Consider the following 26,222-nt stretch of genomic DNA (forward strand, 5'->3'; position numbering starts at 1 on the left):
GCACGTGCGCACACATATATTCACAATAGATAGTGATTCTGAAAAGCGCGGGGACGTGACACATCGCCATGAATACGGCAAAAGAGGACATCAGTACAATCAGTTACATTTACATCTTTAGAAAATTAAACTTATTGTTTTAAAAGAAAACGTTGGACACATCTATTTAGAACATGACAAAATGTAAAAAAAAGGTTTTTCAAACGTTAACGGATAAGTCTCTAGATGTAAACGTTACGTCACTGTATCTGTATTCGGAATGTCTGGGATGAGTACAGATCAGAGGGTTGTTGAGAGGTCAGGTGACCACTGCAGTAGAGGTATAAAGTATATTATGTGCTCTGAACCAATCAGTACATACTGGCGGCGGGCATTGTGATGCACCATGCGCTTGAAGATCCATGACTGTTGTAACGCAAGGTCTCACTGCAATAACGATAATCCACATCCTCTTCCATACCTTGATATGAACAAGATCGATTCTGGTCCCTTATCATTAAGAGTGGGCTTTCCACGACATGGTGCTTCCATCACCAGTACAAACTGATCTACCCAATCCTACACTGATGACGGAAACGTTATTCGATTTGAAGGAACTCAATGCTGGGAAAGTCAGTGGTAATACTGAGGTCGAGTATGCTCAGGTAAAGTAAAAGTAAACACTTCTCTTCAAGTACTTCAACGCAAAGGTGAACCTGTTTGCTCCTTTTTCTCTAGCAGATCAACGCAGAAGTAAACCCTCTTGCCCGTCTTTTCCAGTAGTTAAACGTAACAGAAAGTCCTCCTTGCTTTTCATTTCCGACAGTTCATAAACGGTTATGGGCAGTCTGTGCACGTGTAAGAGACTGAAAACGAAAATTTGTACTCCAGTGTCAGATACAGTGGTGGTCATGTTTCGAAACTTCAAGACCCGGATGTAGCGATACGGTCGCTTTGGGAATTCGGGATTCCTAGTATCGTTAGTGGTCTCCTGATTATATCGAGGAATGACATGTTAGATATTCGCTATGTCTGTCAATGGCTTTCTCGCCGTACTCTGCGCCTTCCACAGAAGGTTTATGAAGAGTGTCGTTAATTTTTCTAAGCATCTCTTCGACTTGCATTTCAAAAGCCCTTTTCAGTTTTCCAAGAAAAAAGATTCCAGAAGATGACCAGGACCATCGATATGAACAGACACCATGCTTTGATGATTAATGCCAACGACAACGACATCTAATTGAGCCTTTGTTGCTAAGCTAAAATCCCTTCTGTGATGACCTTGGTTTTCCAGTTACCGTCCACAAAACACTGTAGAAATGAGAGGCTCTAGCTTGACAGTTCAATTTGGCGCTTCCAGAAACAGATCACCTATGTTAAAAAATACAAAAAAACCCATTGAAATGATTATTTAAAAAGAACATACACTAACAAAGTTAGCAATTCACACACAGTGGCACACAGAACATGTTCAGCCCACCTAGAAACGGATTTCCGTACATCATACGCCTGAAAAGGGCTTCGTTTTCAGCTAATCTTCCCTTCGATATTACTCTTGCGTAGCCCGCCGATACAAACGCTGGATTCTGCCAAAAAGCCGGGTCAGATTCTCATATGGGTACAATGGCACATATTTGGCCTCCTTCTTGTGTTATATTGATACAATGTTGCTACATATTAAAAATCTTAATATGGCAATATATGTATGGCAAAAAACGTAACCATTAACTTCTTCAATAAGTGCACTGACGAGAATACGTCTTTCGTTTTACAATGCACCGAAAATAATGTAAGTGATGTTGAAATATCAGTCACATTCAAGATCAACAACTGATTTCTGAAATAATAACATATAGGTTTTCATACAGTTTGGTTTCTTTTAAAACATGCCCAGTGGTAGAAACTTTTTTAAAAAGTTCACATAGAGTAGGATCATCGTCACAAAAAACGTTGCCTAGAGACAAAACAATCAAGCGAAACGTTGGGGAGAGTCAAAACAATCAAGCAAAATGGCGGATCTTCTTTGAATAAGAAGGAATGTGCGTAGAAACCATATATACTCTTTAAAAAAGTAGGGTATCTTCATTTTTCAAATTCATGATTAAAAATGTTAGCAGATTTATCGGCGTCAATCATTGTTGGTATGATATTATTGAATATTTTGAGTGTGCATCACCATTTGCACTTGCTTACAACCATAGTTCTTTGGAATGTAGTCGCTTTTTAAAGATGATTGGTGTATGACATGTATACGATTTTCATTTTAAAACAAACGGCTAGAAACAAGCACTAACAAATGTGTGATGCAAGATGACTGTCAAAATTAATGTTCTACGTGGTTTCTCAACCTTCTTGAAAAACGTCATAATCATGAATAGAACCCCATGCACGTGTATGGGGGACTGCGTTGTGGACTTGCATATCATACGTTGTGTTTAGGGGTGGTAATAGAGGGAAATGGTGGTGCGTTCAAAAGATGTCTGTCCCTGCAAGGTACGTTTGTTAACGTTTACACTTCCTATCCAAATTGAAAGTTCATTATCCCTTACTTTTTTAAGAGTATACATGACATTGCCGAAGAAAAACACATCTTGACGAATTAGTACGGTAAACTGATCCCGTCCAGTATTGGGTTTTATGGAATGAAGGTTATTGGAGACTTGATCATTCCAACTGCCACTGATCTGTTACATATTGTCGAATAGCAAATTCGCATGGTTGAAGGGACTCCCATCCTAACCGTTTTGTTAAGATGCCAGATATTTGGAGAATATCTATTACATGACGGGTCGTCGTGTGCAAATCAGTCATCCTCATATGCAGAAGCTGCTTTATACGAGAAATGGCGTAGACTGTTCCTTCAGCGTACAACGGGGAGAGTGCTACACAGTCACATGCTGTTATACAACTTCAGTCTTACACATTCCAGGCACATACTTACACAGACAGGTTTTGTATGAAAATCAGTGTTTAGTTATTAAAATGAACAATTATCACCATAAAATCATCTTGAATTCCAAACATTTTGTTGCCTGTGTGAACGCAGTGTAATATGTGAAATCAACAACATGGAACGTGCAACATATGTCATATTTGGGATTTCACTTTCTTAGTAAAGTACAAATTCTAGTACTCTTTTGGTTGAGTCCCATCCAGGATTCGAACCCGCACCCTCAGAGTCAGGCACCTAATCGCCAGTACACAAAGTCAGCAGCCTAGCCCGCTCTGCCACCACAAAGAAAGTGAAATCCCAAATATAACATATGTTGCATTTGACCACTTTCTAAATGGCATCCTGTAATCACAACATGGAACGTGTCCTTTCCCTTGCATATAAAAGACACGTGTAGTTTAGTTCACTCATGTGCAGGAAGTGTGCAACTGTTGTAATTTAGAATGACGTAACCGAATAAATTCCATCAAATTTAGTTCAGTTAAAACAGTTCAACATATCCATACTAACTATTCATCAACGTAGCTTTATGTTCCAATCCTGGAAACTTACCAAAGTTTGACGCCAAACACCTGGACTTCACAAAACTGCAAAATGTCTTGATTGTTCATGGTTTTCTTTCCACTAATTCTCAGGTATCGTCCAATAACGGTTGAAGTACACTGTATGGCAACTGTCTTGCCCGGTTGTGTGACGGCACCGTTGTACATGTAACACAGTTGTGAACTGGCAGTCGGGTCAACAAGAGGGTCAACATGGTACACGTCCAGAGCGAAGTCGTGAAGGCGTTGAGCTGAAACATACATACACGTCTAACGTTCAATGTAGGCTTAACTGAAAAAAATATGAATGTATGAGAGTTTTTTTACTGGTTCCCAAGATCAACGTTTTACAGATATACAAGGATGAGATACATACGGCTTAAAGTTACACAGTTACATAATGTACAGATGAGAGATTATTGTAATGATATTTTTAAAAGCATGCATGATCCATTAAATAGATAATGCATAGATAATGTCAGGTACAAAACAATACAGTATGAGTCATCGAAGTACTGGGGCAAGAAAGCTCCATTTATGATGGAAGTTATATATTTTTATTTTTTTGTTGATATACGATATTCCACAGAGAATATTCCTTTTAGAGTTTTAATGTATAAAGTTAAATTTGGAAGCATATTTTTTTTTATATCGCAGCAATGATTTTGAGTCACCTCGCATTCAAAGTATACATGACACACACTCTCATTTACATATTTGCGAAAACAACATAAACTGGTCTTTTTCGTTTTCACCACTTCATTTTTTGTGTAAATGATCCCTTGCAGACCTTTTTATCTTGCATACCTTTGATATGATAATTCTCTTTCAAAGAATCTATTGATACTAATCTATTCTTGTCACATATATCCCTAGTAATAAAAATCCGCAGTGATTGTATGATAGTTTCTCGGTATGTACAATGTAGGAATGTGATATTAGGTCACATAATCAAGTATTACATTTCTTAAAAAAAAATTATGTTGTGTTTTCATATGTTGTATTATTGGTAACTAGGGGATGGGTTATAAAAGATTGAAGAGTATGGCTACGTGAAAAAAAATACAAACAAAAATAAAAAAGCCCAAGACACGACAAGTCGAACAAAAAAAGATGTTTTTACTTACGACAACAGTCTTGTCTACTGGTCACACGAACTTCCACAATGGCATAGATGACCGCAAGGTCCACTTGCCACCAAGGTGAGTGGTCACCATTAGCAACAGCAAAACAGGACCCAACTGACCACACTGCATTTATATCGCCGTCAACGGCGACGCTGGACGGGCTGTTTCTAAAATAACTACTTGCATTTGTTGTCTTGCCTTTCGCAACAGAAGCTAAATAGTCCTCTTGAAAAGCAAAACGAAAACAACATTTTGAACAAGGCCTTTGTGGTCATTTGATGAGGTTTGGAAAGCAGTATGAAATGAAACATAATTGATTAGAAATCGGAAGCAAGAGGCATTTACAAATGAACAGGAGGTATTAGACAGTATGTTCACCAGTTTAATGAACACTTTTGTGTTCGTGCTTTATCAAATTGCTGAACGTGCGTGAATATGACTTCACTTGACAAATGGCATTGAATCTAAAACAGTTTCATTGAATTATATTCCCGAAACTTAGAAACGTACACAAATGTTTTGACACAAGTGCTTTACCACATAATGATTAGATTAAAGGTTTTGACATAACCTATTGAGGAAACACCAGACAGGAATGTGATCTCAGTTTATTATTTTCAAGCAAAATACGTTCTTGCAGATAAAACATCGGTGGGCAGTTGGTGTCGGAGCACTGACTACTGTGATCTGACAGTCTGTTTTTTCCTCAGATATTATTGACTTTGTACATTTCTTTCAGAATTCTTTTCCCTTGCCCAACCACACGGATGTTTCCTTCGGGTCACGTTATAATCATGAAGACGTTGCCTCCACAAATGTAACTTTTTTCAGTTATATTATGGTCGGGTTTTGTTTTGAAACTACTAAAAATGATAAATCATTACCATATAAATACAAGACTGGGTAGTCGCATGTTTGACATGACACAATGAATTAGATTGTGGTGTGTATAGGCAGTATGAAATTGTTAACATATCATACCACAGTCTACGATGCCATTTCTCTTGATATTGCATCTCTGTGTGTATCCACATGTGTTCTCATGACATGGACCAAGTGCCGTCTGTAACATAGAGCAGCATCAAAATAAATTACAATACAGAAATGTAAGCCATCAAATCAGAAATGTGAATGGTAATATGACACGGACCAACGTAGTAACTACATACACATACATTGACAGATATTTATTCATGCATGCACACACGCACGCACGAGCTAATATATATTTAATTTTACCCTATATATAGTTTTACCAATATGTAGTTATTACATATTATTCTAAAGTACACACACACACACAAACACACACACACACACACACACACACACACACACACACACACACACACACACACACACATTGTGTGGGATTCGAATCCCAGATTTTAGTTTTGTAAGCAAACAGATCTGCATCACTTCGGACCTTCCACACTATGCAGAAAGGATGGAACTTGTATACTTTAGAAAAAATGGACATAACCCATTTCACTCATTCACTATCTCCACAAGTACTACCCTTTCCTTTGAAATACTACCTTGTTCCAACGCGTAATCGAACTGTAAATATAGTTCAGATCTTTCCCTCCTTCCAAATACTGGATGCCATCAAAAATATTTAGATGACAGACTCTCTGGTCGGATTGAAAATTGAATGATTTGCATATTCCATGGGAAACACATTCAGCCGCACAGGAGAACAGGGAGGATTTCTCAGTGATCATAAAGGTTGATCCAACGAGGTGTTTTCCATAATGGAGATCAGGCATACATGTGTTTGTTAACTGCACCATGCTCATGAGGACCTGATAGCAAATGTATATGATTCCCATATACACAACTCGATGAAAGTATCTGCACATCATGTTTGAATATGGACAAGTTGAATCCAGTTGTCCTGAATGAGGAACATCTGAATTCGAAATCGTTCGTCTTCAACAAGGCTTATGAGCAGGCATCGGGAAGAAGTCGTGTCGTGAGAATAATTGATTATTCATTAGGAAAGAAAACATGTCTTCGGTAAATACTTCGGGAACTAGAAAATCGATGGTATCGATCAGTAACTGAGCAGTGTGTCGAAGCGACCACACAACTGAATGTTTGTTTAATCTATATCTGTTTACCGCCAGTGTATTTGTCTTCCGTGTTTTTCCTTAACGCGAGTCGTATGGCACATGTTAGTGTCAATAATAAGAATGTTCATAATTTTTGTATAAATTTGTTGGCAAGAGTTACTCAGAGCTGTTGAGGAGTTGAAAATCGTTGTTATCCGCCTCGATTCTGTTCTTTCCATTTTGGTATCAAAGGGGCATATGCATCTATTGATATGATATATAGATGATCGAAACTAACAAATTTCAAGTGGAAATATGGACTTTGTTTCAGAAAAAGTGTCAGTTTACGGTCACCACCGATACCTTTTATATTAATACTAATGAAGACGTCATATCTTGAAGCACAGCCTACGCCTTTAACTGACATCAAGTAGATTAGTCAACGAACCGTGAAGATCCTTGTCTTCAGCAACCCATGCTTGCCGTAAGAAGCCGCTAACGGGCTTAGGCGGTCAGAGTGAGTGAGTGAGTTTTTACGCCGCACTTAGCAATATTCCATCTATATGGCGGCGGTCTGTAAATAATCGAGTTTGGACCAGACAATCCAGTGATCAACAGCAGGAGCACTGATCTGCGCAACTGGGAACCGATGACATGTGTCAGCCCTATAGTTGCCTTTTATGGCAAGCATAAACACCTATTGCTGAAGGTGTATTCTACCCCGGGCCTTCAGGGGTCTAAAAGAGTTAGAAGGAGGTCACATTTGGGGCGGTTTCAAAATGTTGGCTCAATCTCGTGATGACAGTTAATCTGGACTAAAAGAAATGGTTTTACCCAGAATCCCGTGACTTCAAACATTAATCCAAATACAATACATCCCAGACAAAGGTATTACAGTTCGTGGTATTTTCCTCGTTTTCCAATCACTGTATCAATGCTTGCGACTTCAGAGTGGAAGCGGTGTCCTATCAAGTGGTAAGGCTCTTTGGGAACCTTGGTATTTGTGAATAATGACTGAATGTTGGCTATGTAAATATCAAGGTTACAAAAGGTCTTCAGTAATGACATCATGTTGTAAGAAGAGATCTAGACCAAAGGGATCCGGTGGTCACGCTCTCCAGCTTTGTTGATGCATTATGTTACTGTATCGATACCAGTTATATCGATGTTTGGACTTTTAACCTTTGCTATTTACAGACCGTCATATATCTAGACTATTCCTGAGTGGAAAGATAAACATGAAAACAAACAATTCAGACAATCCACGCATCACTCCAAACTATTTCCGAATTGCTGGAACAGTCTTACGGCCATTATGCAATGGTAGACACATGAAATCTCCATATTTCCGAACTAATTGCCATTGACATGCAAACAGGACTCCTTTGTGTTTTGATGTACCTTTCAAAGCCAAAACGTTTTAACTGTAGGAAATTTTTAGTGTTTGGCTCAACAGACATACACAAATGTTTCATAGGAAGTATGCTTTCAGCTCTTATCTTCCTTCTAATGCATAACAGTAACATACATATTTCACGAAACGCAATTAGTTAAAGACCATATATCCCAACTTTGATAGATTGCACATGCAGTCATGATACACGTTCTACCATTACCAACTCCTATCAGTAGCCTATTCCCATTTATCTGAATAAAAAGCATTACAGGCAATTCAAATTACCTTTTAATAACATCAGGAAAACGTCATGTTACATATAAAAATTGGAAACCACTAGGCACATGTTTGAAAATGACCGCACGTCGCACCCCTGAGACATGATTGTGTGAGGGAGTGAGTGGTTTAGTTTTACGCCGCATTTAGCAATATTCCGGCAACATCAGTCATGGCGGGGAACACCAGAAGTGGATTTCACACATTGTGCCCATGTTAATTGAACCCAGGTCTTCGGCGTGACGCTTTACCATTAGGTTACCCCACCGCCAAGTGAGTGAGTGACTTTAGTTTTACGCCCCACTTTCAGAACAATAAATATAGAGAACCATGAAACAAATGCAGAAACGAACGTCTTCACTGTCACAGATATTTTGTCTTACACACACAAATTAGCATACCCTCACACCATACACTGGTGCATCAACAGCAGTTCAGATTCATGTTCCAAGCATATACAGTGGAAGCTGTCAAAACCGGCGTCTGTTCAATCCGGCGAGTTGTCAACACTGGCAAATAATCTCAGCCCCATCTGTAGCTGGTACATGTATCATCATCTCCATAATCCAACACATAGTCCTAACCGGATAATTTCTTCAATCGAAGTGAGTGCCGGTTTAGACAGCTGCCACTGTATACTTATACCTTTTACCTGCCACATGAAGATAGGTAGGCTGACTCTACAGCTGGATCGTCCAATTTCAAAGGGAGTTTGCGGCAAAGGTACTGTAAGTCCTCATGGCCCCTAGTATGGAGGTCTACTTTCAGCAATCTATAGCCTTTGTTTACATCGTATCGTCTTCTATACTTATTATTTTATTAGTTTTAAATATGTATCTGTGATGGATTAGATGATTTTAATGTCCTTTGTCGACAGATATTTGAAATTAATTACCTTGTTTTCGTCGCTATATGGTTCTAGTATTGCCGCTGCGATGTAAAATTGTAATTCACCCACTTTATCAATGTGTGCAAAACATCCCTTTCCACACGACCATTTGAAGCGTCTCCCAGCGAAAGAATCTGGGAATAGGACCAAGCGGCTGTAAAATCACTCGGATTCTCCGAGACACACGTTTTACTTTTATTGATTTCGTCACTGGCTTTGTTGTTTAATGCCGCAACATTTCAGCTATCTGCAAACAATCGAGTCTGGACCAGACAATCCACTGATCAACAGCATGAGCATCGATCTACGCCATTGGGATGTATCAACCCAGCCAGTAAGCCTGACACCGATAGTCGTCTCATAGGACAGGCATGAGACCCTTGTCTCACCCGGATCTTCTCCGGTCACCTGCATTGATATGGGTAATTGTGACCAGGCTCCAGTTGCGAATTTGTCTATTTACTTTTCAGCTGTGACTCATTATAACAAGCTACGTGCTGCGAAAGTGTCTTCATTATTGTCAAATTTCAAGAACGCATTCAGTCTTCTATTTTCAGCCAGTGATTAACACTTTCATATGTTTTGCAAAACAATGTGTTTATACAATTAGTGATAGACTTATTGATTCATCTGCAGACAATAAGTATCTACATAAAGAAATACTCAGCCAAAAAATACACAACGTGAAAGCACTAGGAATTGTTGAAAAATGCACCTCATCGTTATATTGATTTTTCAAACATCTATTTAATAGCATTTAGTGTACAGATATTTTTCTGAGTGGAGGTATAGATCTATGATTCCTTGGTATGGGCAAGATAAAACTGATAGCCCTTGCAATTATAGACCTATTACACTGTTTGAAGTAACTGATAAAATATTTTGTAATATTATCAACAACAGGTTACAATCTTGAGTTGAAAGAAGGAATTCATCGTTGACGAGCAAGCTGGGTTCAGGCGTGGTTTCCAGACTACTGATAATGTTTTCATACTTTATGCTGTAATTGGGTAAATATCTGTCACTTTGCAAAGGTCGTCTCTAGTGTGCAGTTATTGGTTTGAAAGCCGCATTTGGCTCTGTCGACAGGTGTGGACGATATGTGCAGAAAAATATGCATGAAAATGCTTGTGTGTCGGTAATAGATGGTCATACCTCATTCAGGGTTTGTCAGGGTCGTATGTTGTCTCTCTTTCTCTTTTCCTTCTTTGCCAACGAGAGAGTGATAGAGAGAGTTAGTTAATTCGCATAATGGCCTCATGGCACAGAGTAAGAAAAATACACAATTATTTGTCTGTGAACATTCACATACCAATCGTAGTGTATTAATATATGGCAGTAAAACAGATATATTTCTGTTCAAAGAGATTGCTAGGCTTTTAATAACATTCATACTTTTTGTCCATAACAACTGCTTAAACTTAAAGACGCATGAATGTATATGATAATACCCAGGTATAAGCGATATCCTACTTAGGGTATGTAGTAAGGACATGTTAAAAGAAACTGGCATTCGTCTTCTACGACATCTATATGATACTTGGTACATATTGCTATAGCGATATGTCTTCAATGAAACGCAACTGTTGGACACCCAACAGTATTCATACTTTTTCCAACAATGAATTGAGTGAGAATCGTACTTTATGATATCGACTCGATATGATGTTGCTCACTGCCGCGAATAAAGATGTTTCAAACCTTAATTCGATGTTGCAGTCTAATCACACACTTTTATGCAATATAAAAGCAATCTCGAAACGTAAAGTTGACTATCGTTTCGCCTCATTGAGGACAGTTAACGTTTATAAGAAAAACTGGGAAGATCAATCCACACATGAAGAAGGGTGTGCTGGAGTTCCTGCAGCGGTACTGGGGAATTCGGATGACTTCATAAACATCATTTCATTTCATCTCAAACGTGTTCAAAGGGTGACATATCAGTGGATCCTGAAGGCCATGGCTACACACTGACATTGATCTGAAGAATATATACTGCAGCCAGAGCAAAGTGTTGTATTTCTGTTCAGGACAGATCGATTTCGAGGTAGTTGAATAATCAATCGGGATGAGATCCTTGGAAGAAGATACACGTCTGTTCCTAGGTATGATACATTCTGCTAGATCTGGTGGTTGGAATCGTGTCGGGGAGCATACTTTGAATCCACTTTGACGTGGAGTCACTAAAACGGAAGGTAGCAACCGCGGAGACGGTCTATAACCTGACAGTTTTGTGCCAGATGGTGTTTCTATGGATACTGAACTGGCGAGGTATCAGACTGAAGCAAGACTGTAGCTAATGTATCCATCGGTTATTTTCCTCGAGGCGTGGCAATATGATGAAACGAGGTCTTTTTCTGACATCTGAACTTCTAAAGACTGGACTGAACGGAAATAACATGCGTTTGGTTGTGTGCCCGTTGTAAGGAGGTTGGATACAAAACATGAAATTGTCAAGATATCACTAAATTTTTGTATCATTTTGTAGATATGTATTTCATAAATATATCAGTCTTCAAAGGACAGTAAAACAACTAGAATATCACAGTTACAATTTAAAACTAGTGTGGAAAGTTAAAACTAATATCTTTATTTGGACAAGACAATATAAAACACGGACTATACCTCACAAACGACGGAAGGTAGATCACCATACTAGGGACCATGGGGACTTACAGTACATTTGCTTCCTGCATGGACCCTAGCTGGATTTACATCATAACTTCAGCCGTTATCAATTCAGGAAATCTAGCCATTAATTAAAAAGACGGGTATTCTACGATTAGAAACAGTGGAACGTTTTGATGTACTTTAAAGTTTTTGGGACTTACGTCAACAATTTTACAGTGCTTAAACCCAATCGAGGATACAGCCACTAACACTCTGAGTTACTAATTCAAACTTCCAAGCATAAAATATTTATCTATTTTCAATTCATTTAGCAAATCTAATATTTTTTTAAATGCAATAATTAAATGAGAGCTAACATTAGTAAAATATCCTTCAAAGTTCGTGAGTTAAAATATTTATCCCTTGTGATGGACATCAATGAAAAAATAAGATTTTTATAATAACATGAATTGTTTTTATAAAAGAGACTTTTATGTTGTAAATTCACGCTATATCAATAGCAAAAACCTTATCTCCAAATACAGGATACCAAAATTAAATTTGATAAGGGGAGACAACTCTTGCCCAGATTTACCTCAGATCAAACGCTTGAGTGGCCTTTCTCGTTAGTGTTCAATAACCAAAATGTCATAGAAACTGCTGTGTTACTCTTAAAATATTATTCTCTGCAATATAATCCCATTCCATTAAATATTCTGATTTGTGGAACCGTTTCTTCAAATCTGATTTTATCTTAATAAGTTTTCCATCCACTTTGAATTGGTGAACCGGCCCTTCTGTGTCCGAAGCCTGGAAGCAGACAAGGGAGATAGGCGATGGCGGAAGGATGACTATAAGCAAGATACAGGGAAATAACTGCGTAACAAGAAACTAAAAGATAGACGTCGCCTTAAAACCGTAAAACCAATAAAATAACAGATACACGTTCCTACCGTTTTATTTCGTCGCATATAGCATGTACACAAAGAAAGGTATCCAACCTCTTTAAGGGAACATTGCTGGCCAGGTCTTCTTGCAAATGTTGCACAATTCAAACAACTGCTTTACACCCTAGCACACTCCTCATCCACTGGTTCAATACAATAAAATCACTCACAATATTACATTTTAAAAATATCCATGTCACATTCACCGTGGTCTCTGAGTATAGTTGAAAGAGTGAATGCAAATTTTAGTTTAATATTGTTATATGATATATTGATATGCCTCTGGTTGTGTTGCCTTTTTAAGGGAACATTCTTGACCAATTTGTGACGCAAACATTGAACAATTCAAACGACTGCTTCGTCTCGAGTGAGTGCAAATGTTAGTTTGATATTATTGTTGCAAACCGTGTACGTACATACTTTAAGCAAGTATACAACTAGAGGTCTGCATTACAATCATGGCAATGGTCTACACGTTCAGCCTAAAAATAAGAATAGTGTTGAAACAACGTATATAGATTTTCACATCCGTATTCTTTACAACCTGACACTTAAGACACAAGGAACAATGACAGTAACTAATTAATGACATTAATATGTCATTGACAATTAACTTTAACAATTCCTTCATTTACAATACACAGTGTCGTATCAGACACTGCTGAAACAGAGAAGCACATCCACCTGTACAAATCCACATTTCGCTGTTCTCATCCCTCCGGAATAATGGCGTATTCTGTAATTCAAAACAAATCCAATAAATAGTTCGGCATTTATCCATCGTATAGGTCATCCATATATAGTATTTATCCATCATATGGTTGTCATGGTAAAATAATTTAAAAGTGAAACAGCAAGATGTGAAGAATGTACTGCTACTTTTCGGTCAAACAATCACCACGCTTATATCGTGTCTGCATGCAGACTTACCAGTTTATCACCTTGTAGCCAAAGACCTGGACCTCACAAAACTGCAGAACATCTCCGTAGTTTTTGGTTTTCGTTCCACGAATTCTGAGATAGCGGCCAGTTACGAATGACTTGCACTGCATGACAACAGTTTTGCCAGGCTGTGTGACGGCACCGTTGAACATGTAACACAACTGGGAAATGGCATTGACGTTAAACACAGGGTCTCCTTGGTACACGTCCAGAGCAAAGTCGTGAAGACGCTCAGCTGAAACACCAGTATGATAGCATACGCATGCACAGTTTATTATGACAGAAAGGTGATTACAAATGTTTGTGCTAACAGTACTGTTTACGGACCAGGTCAAATGTAATATCTGCATCGTAGAGTGTTTATAATATTTTATTCTGCTGATAATGAATATTGTAAATGATGTATGAATTAATAACCGTAAAAGGTGAAATCGTCATAGATAGCTAAAGTAGGAGACCAGACAAGATATTCAGAGTGAGTTAATTAAAATTTATCGTCTCATCGGCAAGATTTCAGCCATGTTGTGACGAGGGCATTTAATTGGTATGCATAGTAATTAATGGTAAAATATATAAAAACAAAGCAAAGCAAAACAAAAACAAGAAAACAACGTGTACGAAGGACGGTATATAAAATAGCTATCACAGACACGAATTACTAGTAACTAGATCTAAAACAGTTTCAGTATAGGTGACAATACAACACAAAAACAGATTACAGGTTGCCAACAACTGAAGGTTGATCACTATGCAACGGGCCATGGGTACATTTGCTTTCTGCATGGACACCATCCCTTGAGTTATGAGCAATTCTAGCCGCATATAAAAATGGTTACATATGCTAAGATTAAAAATAATAGTACGTATATAATTACACTGAATGCACAAGGCTTTCAGAACAAAGTCGTGAAGCAATATTGAGTAAACGGCGTTGTGACATTCTGAATAATAATAAGGAGCGATTGTTGTTTTACGCCGCACTCAGCAATATTCTAGCCATATGAAAGCAGCCTGTAAATGATCAAGTCTAGACTAGACAATCCGGTGATCAACAGCATGAACATCGATCTGTGCAATAGGGAAACGATGACATGTGTCAACCAAGTTAGCCACCCTGACCACCTGATCGCCTCTTACGTCAAGCATACCATTAGGATACTGAAGGCCAATATTCTAACCAGGATGCTCACGGGTATTCAACGATAAATTTGTAAATAGTTATAACGGTCTCACTTAACAAGACAGAAGAAAATTAGAAGTATCATCAGTGTTAAGATATGTAAGGGATCCAAAGTGTAACCTAGAGTAAAATGAGAAGGAAATGCTTACTACAACAGTCTTGTCTGCTCGTGACGCGAACTTCTACGATGACATATGTGTCCAGCAGGTCCACCTGCCACCATGGAGTGAAATCATTGTAGTCGACATGAAAACAGGATTTAGAAGACCACCCAGCTGACATATCCCCGTCCACTGCAACTCTCGGCTGGTAGAATGCAACAGAACTTGCTTTTGTTGGCTTACTCTTGGCAATATTAGGCAGAAATTCAGCTGAAATCAACACATTCCAGTTATGGACAATGGTCTTTACTGGTCTGATGAAAGTCGCTGCTCCTTCAGGTTACCGACAGCCGTTTTCACGCAACGAGGCATTTCAGCAGGAGGTGATAGCTCAGTGATGGTGTAGGGTTAGAAGGACTGCACATTGGATCGCATGACAGTATCTGGGACATTGATCAATGTTCTCAACAGGAAGTACTAAATGACACCGTCACGCCACAGTTCCATAACCAGTCGTCCTATATTCATGTAAACCTCACTGCTATCGAACTGTCATCGCCCAATGGCAGAACAGCCCACCAAAAAACACCACCGCGCAGTGTTAGAAATACATTCAAACTGTAAAACTGTGACTGACCCTTCAGACACCCTAATGGCTAAACGACTCATGATAATTTAGAGGCAAACAGCCCATATGAGAACAGTTCGAGTATTCATTTCATAAATCAGTTGTTTCAGACTATGAGCTCTCACCCTGTGACATTGATGGGACACACTCAAGAATACCCATACATTTTCAAACAAGAAGACAAAGTCATCAATGATTATGATCATGTCAAATAGTTTGGCGTGTATATAGCAAAGTGGAAGGAGAGCATTAGAGTACTAAATGGTTTTTAAGTTCTGATCCAGAAAGGAACACTACCACCAAATTCAGCTGAAGCCAAACTTGTAACCTTGGGATCGCATGGAAAAATATGTAATGCAGAATTCAAGAACTATCCAAAAGCACCATTACACCACCAAACCTATCTATGTGCCAAATTTGGTGAAGAAATATTGAACGGTTTCCAAAATCTGCTCCGGAAAAGACAAATATGCACGGACGCACGGACGGAATCGATTTTAATACCCCAGCTAAAACGCGTTCCGGGGCATAATGATCTTATTGAAGTATCTTAAGGGCTTCAGACATCATCACTGGAAGAATACTCCACAATAATTGTCTGCATCTGTGATGATGTCATCACTATCACAACAGCTGTCACAGAATCTTCAGCTGTTTGAGCCTCGCCATCCTCTGCCTCATAGATGTATGTATCTTCTCATGATCTCTGACTTCGTCAGATTTGTGGGGCTGGAGAATCCCCCTCATCCGTCTTTGTCTTGCTTTCAACCAATGGTGAATTACATGGGTCATACTTCAGAACTCAGGACTCACCAATGACGTTACTGCTCACGATTTAGATATTTATTTAGTAACAACCTTCATTTGACTATTTGTTTATGTGTTTGAGGGGGATGTAGCACTCAAACAGCACTCACACTGTCACTAGCCATACGGGCCAGCTTCAGTAACTTCTGACAGACCCGAGCAAAGGTCAGTTTGCATTTTCCTAGCTGGCAGGTAGTTATTTCGAACACTGCCACCATGGCCCGTAAGTAGCCCCGAGATGACCCCATCGAAATCATTGTGTTATTTCGGACGCCAAATTGGATCAGATCCCCTCTGTTCAAAATCTGCATTAACTGAGGTAGGCGCTCTATTACGAATGATACTGCCAGTTTGAGCAGACTGAGAAGGGAGGCTACTGCTGTCGATATTTGTAGATCACAACATTCATCATACGTGAACTGTGTGACAATCAGATGATTTCGCAGTCGTGGTATTGTTCATATTTTTGTCTTTTGATCTCAGACTGCATGTAGATTGTTACCAATTTTCAGTTTCAGTTTTGTTTTTATTTTAATCAAAGTACATGTTACAATAACTATTTTAATATTCGGGATTTGGCATGCAAAGCATCTATAATAGCATGTAGTGTTTTCGTTGTCATATAAAATGTTTGTGCCGCTTGCTTAACATGTTCTTGTGTGAAAAACGTATACTTTTATCCCGTTGCTCATAATAATATTTTTTTTCCTGAAGTTACTTTTGTTAATGCCGTAAATCAAATATACTCCTGAAATGGTTTTAACAATGAAGGCAAAATGTAAACAGGGTACACAGTAAACCCAAATGACGACAACTGAATGACATTCATAAGATATTGGAGATGTATCTTGATGTTTGAACATTTGAGCTGTTTTCCTTCATTATTTTAGGAAAGACACCACTGAAATGTGGACACTGATTTATATCTTTGCCCTTTTGATTTCAATAAGTACTTGTGCGGGTATTCTAGCTAAGGTTGAGGGTCATTAATGCCAAGAAAGCTGTATCAGATTAGTGTTTCCCATAAATTTAACAAACAAGTCACTGAATAATTCTCAGAAACGTCTGGGAAGGCTGTCGTTGACGTGTTCCTTTCACATTTAAGGATGAGATGGCATTTTCCGTGAATATTTGAATGATGTCAGTTCAGTGTGTCAAAGGAAAATTATGAATATCACATGCTTTGGAAAACAGAATGCTTTGTGCTATACATCACTGAAATACCATACCGGTGAAACCGGTTAACGGATCACTGTCGAAGTGGCCAACAATGTGAACTGATTTGTCAGACGATGTCCTTACAGATGTCCTTGGTATATATACTGTATAAACCTGGCATTTTACATAACCATAAACAACAAGGAAATTTCTTATAAAGATCATTGTAAAATATTATTTTTCATTTACGTTAAACTGATACCAAACAGGTGCTCGTTTTCCTCACAAGATACGCAGTAAACCGTCTAATTGTTGACATATTTAGGATACTATTTGCAAAATCATTTCTTTTTATGTTTTGTCTACATTCTGACATAGAAGCCGTGACGTTTCATATAATTAATGGAAATTACGTGATATATATACTAATCAGCAAGTCAATCTCGACTTTTTCTGACGTCGCAAAATGCATGGCATAGGCCATGACGACAACCAAAATGATGCATTATTTTCAGGAATTTCATCGCATTCGAAGATATGGCTCTTACTTCGTCACTAATGATGAAAATTAGTCAAAATACATCTACAACAACAGGAGAATAAGGGAATCTAAGAACAAACATGTATCCGATAGAGAAGTTCAAATCGCTCTTACATGCTTTCTATACGTTGCCGTCTTTTCTTAAAAATTGCGAGGCTATCAAAACGTAACCGCTGACATTGGAAGCGTTTGTACTGGAATAGTTTGGTTCACAGTAACCAGAACATAATGACAATATAGCGTCTTTGTCCACAACAACCTTTCCCCAAGTGATCCAAGTTACAATGACCTAGTGTTGGGTTAAGCATAACGAGTTATGCCCCTTATCTTTATACGTATATTTGTATGACCTCTCTGTCGTCGTTTGACGTCATATAGAAGAAAATCCATATATGAAAATTATTGCGAGTCCTGTTTAATGTTGAGCGTACATGTTATGCATCAGCCCATAAACCCATTTCATGTGCACCTATGTCGTTCAGTTATTAGGCTGTGTTTTCTTCGCTCACACTTACCATAACGATGTCAAATTAGCAAAAATTGTGCCTCAGTACTTTTATCGGTTAACGGAGTGAAAAAAATATATATTTTCTACTATTTTTGTCATAACCTTTTACAAAATTCTCCAATGCTCATAAATCATTCATCAAATTGTAGGATATTCATACCTATCATATTTCTATCTTTAATGGTTAGGTCTGTGGAATCCAATTTATATTAAAACTACAAAATGGTCGCCATATAGCCTACACCAGTGAAATACGCATTTGATCAATATATGATGGAACCTTTTTTCATCAATTCTTAACATATTCAAAATGACATTTTTCATCTGGGAGTTGTGGAAAGGTGCTTTTTTCCAGAAAAAAAACAATTGAACGTATACAAACATCAAAAACAAGATGAATCAAGATGATTGCAAGGACAGATGAAAGTTGTCTGAGGAAATATATCATCAAGTTTACTTACATGTAAAGTATGAGCTTGGTAGACTTTGGATTAACTGTAAAATCACATTGAAATCAACACAAAAATGTTTGATTGCAACATCAGTGCAGAAATGCAGTGGCAGTTCACTTGACTGTACTTGTATCTGGTTTTACTCATAACATCAGTTACAATCTCCTCCACATTTGCACAATTCAGTGCACTTGAGAGCTGCCTTTGCGCATCTGCATCGGTTTGAACATTTTTGCACGTGCATTTCAGCAACTCCTGGCAGCTCTTTGATGCCTCCGGGAGAGTTGTCCACAGAAGTCCATGTTGGCCCACAGGGAGTCGTTGCCAGCCCCAGTCCAAAGGGCTCGGCAAATCCTGTGATTTCTTCAGGGCTTGCCCCCAAACATAACTCCGTGTTGTATTGAAGCTGATTCTGTAGGGGGTATATTCTCAAGTGTTCTCCACTTCATGGCAAACAAATGCTTTCTTCACTTTCATGACGCTGCTTGCTCTGTCATACAGCAGCACAACAAATCTTTCAAGCCGATTAATGTGTGCAGGACTCATATCAATTGGTGGACAAGCGAGGGAAAGGAATTTCAGGAAAGGTGTTCCATACATCCCATGAAGTCTTCTTTCCAATTCCACCAAAGGATGACACACTGTCACAGCCTGTGAAGCTGTGAAGCTGTGAAGCTGTGAAGCTGTGAAACATTGGAAGGGATCTACTTTTATTAGCACCCAGATATGCTACGAGTTCATGAACTGCAATATAACGGAAGTGTTTTCCGGTACCAAACCCCACCCACACCTCTTCAAGATCAAGAGCGCTTGCTGTAGCAATGTCTAACACAACCACATCAGTGTCAACAGTACGGATGTAAAACCGCTCCCATCCTTTATGTTGCGCATCACACAAGTGAAGCTGCTTTCTTGTATCTGCCTCTTCATGGTTCCAAGGTACCAATTCCAAAAGGTCTCCTGGTTGATTGGACACCACGTGTTCGCCAATAGTGCTGATGACTTGTTTGTTTCTTTCCGCTAAGGCTTTTTTCTATGCGAGGAAAGCAAAAAGTTCTTTCTTGTTGTCATGACACCTCAGAAATTCTTGCCAGTTTTGAGGTACACAGGAACTGGATTCAACGCGTCGTCTTTTTCCACTTCCTCGTTTTGTTCTAGCACTAGATTTTATGGTGTCCATTTTGTATTCATCCCAGGCAACATCCACTCTCTGACTGGAGTCCAGAAGTGACTGTAAGTAACTCAAGAACACATTGTGAGCATATTCATCAAATGTCATTTGAGTTGCTGGCTCTAGCATGTGTATTATTGCAGCTCCATCAAGAATTTATACATCAACATCTGGTTTTGAATCAGTTGGTAGTGAAATTTCTTCAAAACAGTTCAGGAGAAGTGAGTTTTGACATGGACGTAGATAACCTTGATGGGATATACATGGTGGGCAGGGTTGATTTTCATATTTGAAAAAATCATCCAGGTTTCCATCTCTTGACTGACATGATATATACAGACGAGAAAACGGACTGCAGGCAAGTTTGAGAGTGTTTATTTGTACTTTTGTCAGAGATGTCTTTTTCATCTATTCATCTATTGCCACTGAATCTGTGTCATGAGGGCATAGAGGGGCTGGTCTGCCGCAACAGCAGATACTTGATCTGGATGGATTAAAGATGTGGCCTTTTCAATCATATTCATTCCATGCTTGAGCACTGATACTGCATCAGCCTGCTCACTGAAAAGAGGAAGAAGACTCGATATGGATTTTGTCACCTCTTTGTTGTTGTTACTGGCATGGTAAGCTGCAAACGTTACATTCAGGGGTTCTTCTAAGTTGCCAAGAATTTGTTGGTCCACATGGTCAAGCCATCTGAAATGACAGGCAAGAATATTCAATTTTTTAATATACATGTATGTAAATTCAATTTGTGACTATAGTGATTGCATGTTACTGAAAGATATAACATTTGCTTCATCAAACATGACAAATACTGACCTGATTTCACGGTCCTTTAATTCCTCCACTTTCATGGCTTTTGATTTCTCAATTACTTGCATTGTCCTGTATAGAACGGATCATTCTTCCGGAAAACATTTGGTGGATCATCTCTGTAGAAGTCAGGTAGCTTTCTTACAGACTTGGACTTCGGGGTGTCTTCCGGTGATAAAGGAACCCTTTGCACACCAGGGTTGTCATCAGATGGGTGTTGAAATATGTAAATCCCAGTACCATGAAATGAGCCTTGTGCCGTGGTTGAACTGGGATTGTGATCTATATTGTCTATAGCTGAAGGTGTGAAGAGTCCAGATTTCAGCTTTTGAGGACAAACCACTCCATCAGTTTCATACTGAACGCATGCTTTTGTTCATGCTTTGTTCGCCTGATCTGTTGAAAGTTCCAAAACCCTATCATAAGATACTGATATTCCAAGATCATAAAGCCTATCCACTAACTCTCTTTTCCAGGTTTTTGCTTGAAGGTAAAATCCAAGTTATAATGGACTTGGTGTTTCCCTTTCCTTACTGTACCGAGCACTCAGTGGAGTTTCCTTGCGTCTTTTGGTGCTGTTGAAGACTATCAGTTGTGATAAGGAAAATGAGGACTGTGATCTGGTATGAAGTTGTGTTGATTTGATACTGGTTCCATCAACAATCTTCAATGTATTGACTAATCACTAATGTGCTGTGCCCTTGCATAACTCTGAGGACTGTGATTTGGTATGAAGTTGTGTTGATTTGATACTGGTTCCATCGACAATCTTCAATGTATTGAGTAAGCTGTGCAAATACTGTGCCCTTGCATAACTCTGAGGACTGTGATTTGGTATGAAGTTGTGTTGATTTGATATTGGTTCCATCGAGAATCATTTCAAGTAATGACAGAAGAGACTGTGGCACTGATGCTGTTTGGCAAGTTTCATCAAAGGATCCGAGGTTGTCTGATTTCATGTTAGACGCGTCTCTTCGTATAATTTGGGCAGCTTTAAACAAAGTCAATCCTTCTTCATCATAATCCTTTTCTCTGAAATCTTCCTTCTGGATGGACATGTAAGTCAGGAAAGAAATCAAGCAATTTCTGTTGAAGTCTTGAGTTGTGAATTCTGTTGGTCATAACAACACCCTGACTAGACATGCTATTGACGTACAGTCTTGTATGATCTGAAAGTTTAAATATTGGTGTGTTTTCTTTCTTTCGACAATCTTCAATGTATTGAGTAAGCTGTGCAAATGCTGTGCCCTTGCATAACTCATCTCTTTCATCGATGTTTTCTGAAACCTTTCCTTTATCAACCGTGGTTGCTTTTCTTTGGAGAGACAAATACTATGGTATTTTGCCTCCTGTGCCATCAAGTCCCCACAACTGACTTTGCTAAAAGATCCATGTCTTGAATTTTCAGTGCACAGTCTCTTACTCTGCTATCTAGCTGAAACGTTGAAACTGATCTGAGTTCATTAAGGGCTTCCTGTTCGTTGCAAATAAAACACTTTTTTTTATCAATGTTCACTTTGTTAGTCCGCATAAACTTTGCTCTAGATTCAGGTCCTAATGTTTCTGGGGATTTTCTTTTCCTTTCCGCTTTTAGCAGCATTTTGTTATTAAATTTCAAACTGTATGACTTTTGCCAGGAAGCTTTGTTCACCAAAAAGGAAGTTTCAGTGTTTCCCACTCCACCTAAACGGGCGAGATTTATGTTCATTGGAATGTGTCCCAAATCTTGGAATGCTTCCAAATTGTTACCCAACCCCAGCATTCCGAGTAGCATTTGCCGGACATTGTAGGTTTTCTTCAGTTTTTTGTTGACAGAAGACACACATGTTCCAGTTTGTAGATGTTTCTACCTTTCCAAAATTACTCATCATGCCAGGGGAAGACTGAAAGAGAAAACGAACCTGTGTAAAACATGAGTAAAACCATATGTGTATAGGATAAAAGCTTTTTCATAAAATGTATCCATTAAAGGGCTCTCAAAGGCTTAATAAATATAATTTTTCAGCTTTAATTTTTTTCAACATTACAAAACATATATCATCTACTCTGTTAAATATTGATTTACCTTTCCTGTCAGAAGGTGTGCTGGCTGTACATTCAGTTTAGCAATCTCATTTATTGTTTGAAGTATTTCTCACTGCTGGAAAATTCCAAATTCCAAAGTATGACATCTTGTTTGAAAGCTAAAAGAACGTAAAACAAAATGTAACGCAGAACAGAAACTATAATTTTCTCATGTTAATTTTCACTTTTTAAATATTTTATTGCAAAGAGATGATCAACAGAGATCCTGTACTAGATCCTAAATTTAACTAGTTGAAAAAAAATAGTTTCTCACTGAGAATGTCAAGAAGGATATTGGACATGTTATTTTGGGGTCATTGCATTTTTAAGACCACAAAGAGCATTTGCAATTAAATATTTGGCTTGAAAATATATTTCAAAATTATGTTTATGTGTTCTGGTATTTGTTATGTCTTTTGATGACTTTGGCAAATTTGATAACTTGTGAAATTTTTGTGAAATTATCTTACTTTTGTTTTCCTTCAATGTTGACATCTACATATAAATCAAAATGTCTTACCTTGCTTGACAAGTTTTTTTGTTGAACAAAAAACTTCCAAATAGCCGTACGGAATACTTAAATTGTGCATGTAAATCAAAGTCTAGAGGTCAAGCTGTGATGAAAGGTGACTCCATGGAAAAAGGGGAGATCACTCTAGGTTTTCTTGTTGTACTGGTGGTGGTACAACTCTTTGTTATTAGGGTCAGTGAATGAGGACTCAGGTGAGTAAAAACAAAACAACATTATTATGATTGAAAAGTTTATTTTGGCAATATCCATTAGTTTCATAAGGGGTAAAAAATACTTAAGGGAAGTTTAAAAAGAATCAAATCAGCCATTTTCCCCATTTCCTTGAAAAATGACTCCCCAGGTAATATAAATATGATTCTGGAGTCCTAACCGTTAAACACATTTATATGATGAAAAATGATCAGCTATGAAAAATGATCAGCAAATTGATGTATGATTTATGAGAATTGGAGAATGTTTTTTAAAGTTATGACGAAAATAGTAGAAAAAATATATTTTTTTCACTTTCCCCCCAGAACATGGAAAATATAAAACATCTGTGTTTCACAATTCACTGAAAAAACTGTACTTATCCACTGGGCTAATATATACTGTGATGCCAATAAAAAAAATTGAAATTGTTTACAGCCCGTCTTGTAAATTGTAAATAGAGATAGTGTGACTGATGTTGAAATAGTGTCCATGAAAACATGTCTTCCAGTGTAACTGTGTGTGGTTATGGATTCGTGTATATGTGTCAACTGGGTCTCGACGTTGTGTGTTTCAAACATGTGACGTCAAATTTTAACTCACTCTCTCATGTCAATACATTCATTATACCATACGTACCACAATGGACGATGTCATTTCTCTTCACATTGCATCGCTGTGTGTAGCCGCATGGGTTCTCATGACAAGGACCAAGTGTTGCCTGTGACTTTTAACAAAATAAAAAAATATATAATAAAGCTGTCAAAATATCAATGTGAAATTTTGAATCTTTCTATTTTGGAGTGAAACATTTACTCCACCAGTGAGATTAATATGCATGAGCTTCATTGGGCGAAGATGCAGTCATGTGTGACATGAGTCTCGTTGTCACCTTGGTATGGTTAATGTATCTCTATTCCTTCTTTAGTCACTCGAATTGTATAATGTAACACTGAATTGTATATGGCAGATGGCAGATGGTTACCCTTGAAACCACAATGAACCCATTTTTTTTCAAATATTCTTGCAATAGTCGAATCTGGATTAAGATCTGCTGACACAGAACGGAATACATTTCTGCCAGAAATTTCTGCAGCAAAAAGCGAAATGTGTCTTGGCAGCTTGCTCCCTTCTGTGTGTCAAGTGAGGTCTTGCTGGCCATTCTTAAGTTGTACCTCCCTGCATGTTATGAAAAATCATTCAGATCAATTTCCCATGGTCTGTGTAATGAATTACTTAATACTGATCCAATTTGCACTGTTTCTATGTGGACCCGAAAAAGTACGCCACAATATTTTCACAGTATTTAGTGACAAAACATGCTTAGGCAAACACCGACAAACTCCCAATACCTCGTTACTGCATAGCATTTAACAGTTGTGCAAATATATGAATAATGTCATGAAGCAAAAGTATTTTAATCGCAACAGTACCTTGTTCCAACTATTAATTGAACTGTAGATGAAATCCAGATCGTTCCCTCCTCCTTCTAAATACTGAACGTTATCTAATCCATTCAGATGACACACTCTCAGGTGTAGTTCTAAACTGAAGGATTTGCATATTCCATAGGAAACACACTCAGCCGCGCAGGAAAACAGAGAGGATTTCTCAATAACCTTAAAGGTTGATCCAACGAGGTGTTTTCCATAATGGAGATCAGGCATACATGTGTTTGTTAACTGCACCATGCTCATGAGGACCTGACAACAAATGTATATGATTCCCACAAACAAAGGTCGCGATCGACATGTTCCGTCCATCATGTTTTCACAATGGGACCAGTTGTCGCTAATGACAATGTCTGCATACCACTTGCTGGCCAATTCTGTCCGCCACTCTGGATGTAACAGAACAATAAAACAATTGCTCACATTGACTGATGTGCTGAGTGGTCCTGAACACTAAAAAGGGCATACACTACAAGGTGCCTGTCAGATGTTTTTCCCTCTACCAATGTTATTGGTTATTCACTGGCATCTTGTTTGTCCAAGGTGGTTTCACTAATTTGCATGTTCCTTATCAAACTTCACATTTCAGTATTATCCAGTCGTTAACGGTAACTCAGTGTTTCAATAACTATGATTTGAAACGTTCCACTACTGTCTCTTCTTATATACCCGTGGGTGTGAAACCCATGGGAGAAAACTGGTGGGTAACATCTGTATGAAATCGATTTCCCAGCCCGTGATCAGAAAGTGGCGGACAACTTACTGAAACGTATCCACGGAACACTGTAACATCAGTAATATCCCTGCGCCCAGGTAAAACAAGAATGTTCTGATATCTATGTTACAACATAGTAGCGCTGGAACGTTTAATGAATTTTCTTTGATCATGTGTAGTCATCGTCATTAGTCGAC

The 26,222-nt window shown here is 38.3% G+C and overlaps 2 protein-coding genes across 2 annotated transcripts; both read right to left on the bottom strand.

The window, feature by feature from the left end:
• Positions 1-239: 239 nt before the first annotated feature.
• On the bottom strand, positions 240-6,474 carry LOC137291290 (uncharacterized). The gene is made up of 5 exons (XM_067822591.1): positions 6,137-6,474; positions 5,580-5,661; positions 4,599-4,823; positions 3,482-3,722; positions 240-309 (listed from the first exon to the last, which is right to left on the bottom strand). Exons 1-5 carry the CDS (start codon positions 6,461-6,463, stop codon positions 240-242), a joined length of 945 nt encoding a protein of 314 aa, XP_067678692.1. The 5' UTR covers positions 6,464-6,474.
• A 6,947-nt stretch (positions 6,475-13,421) lies between these two features.
• Positions 13,422-25,625, bottom strand: LOC137291292 (uncharacterized). Its single transcript, XM_067822595.1, has 5 exons — positions 25,293-25,625; positions 24,499-24,580; positions 15,042-15,263; positions 13,701-13,947; positions 13,422-13,431 (listed from the first exon to the last, which is right to left on the bottom strand). Exons 1-5 carry the CDS (start codon positions 25,623-25,625, stop codon positions 13,422-13,424), a joined length of 894 nt encoding a protein of 297 aa, XP_067678696.1.
• Between the last annotated feature and the right edge of the window lie 597 nt (positions 25,626-26,222).

Source organism: Haliotis asinina, chromosome 7 (assembly GCF_037392515.1).
Source record: "Haliotis asinina isolate JCU_RB_2024 chromosome 7, JCU_Hal_asi_v2, whole genome shotgun sequence".
Lineage (NCBI taxonomy): Eukaryota > Metazoa > Mollusca > Gastropoda > Lepetellida > Haliotidae > Haliotis > Haliotis asinina.

Coding starts and splice junctions, on each gene's coding strand:
- LOC137291290 (XM_067822591.1), bottom strand. CDS start 6,463: ATGATGTGCAGATACTTTCATCGAGTTGTGTATATGGGAATCATATAC. Junction 5,662..6,136: donor CGATTACGCGTTGGAACAAG/GTAGTATTTCAA, acceptor TCTATGTTACAG/ACGGCACTTGGTCCATGTCA. Junction 3,723..4,598: donor CAGTAGACAAGACTGTTGTC/GTAAGTAAAAAC, acceptor TGTATGTTTCAG/CTCAACGCCTTCACGACTTC.
- LOC137291292 (XM_067822595.1), bottom strand. CDS start 25,625: ATGATGGACGGAACATGTCGATCGCGACCTTTGTTTGTGGGAATCATA. Junction 24,581..25,292: donor CAATTAATAGTTGGAACAAG/GTACTGTTGCGA, acceptor TAAAAGTCACAG/GCAACACTTGGTCCTTGTCA. Junction 15,264..24,498: donor AAATGACATCGTCCATTGTG/GTACGTATGGTA, acceptor TGTTGATTTCAG/CTGAATTTCTGCCTAATATT.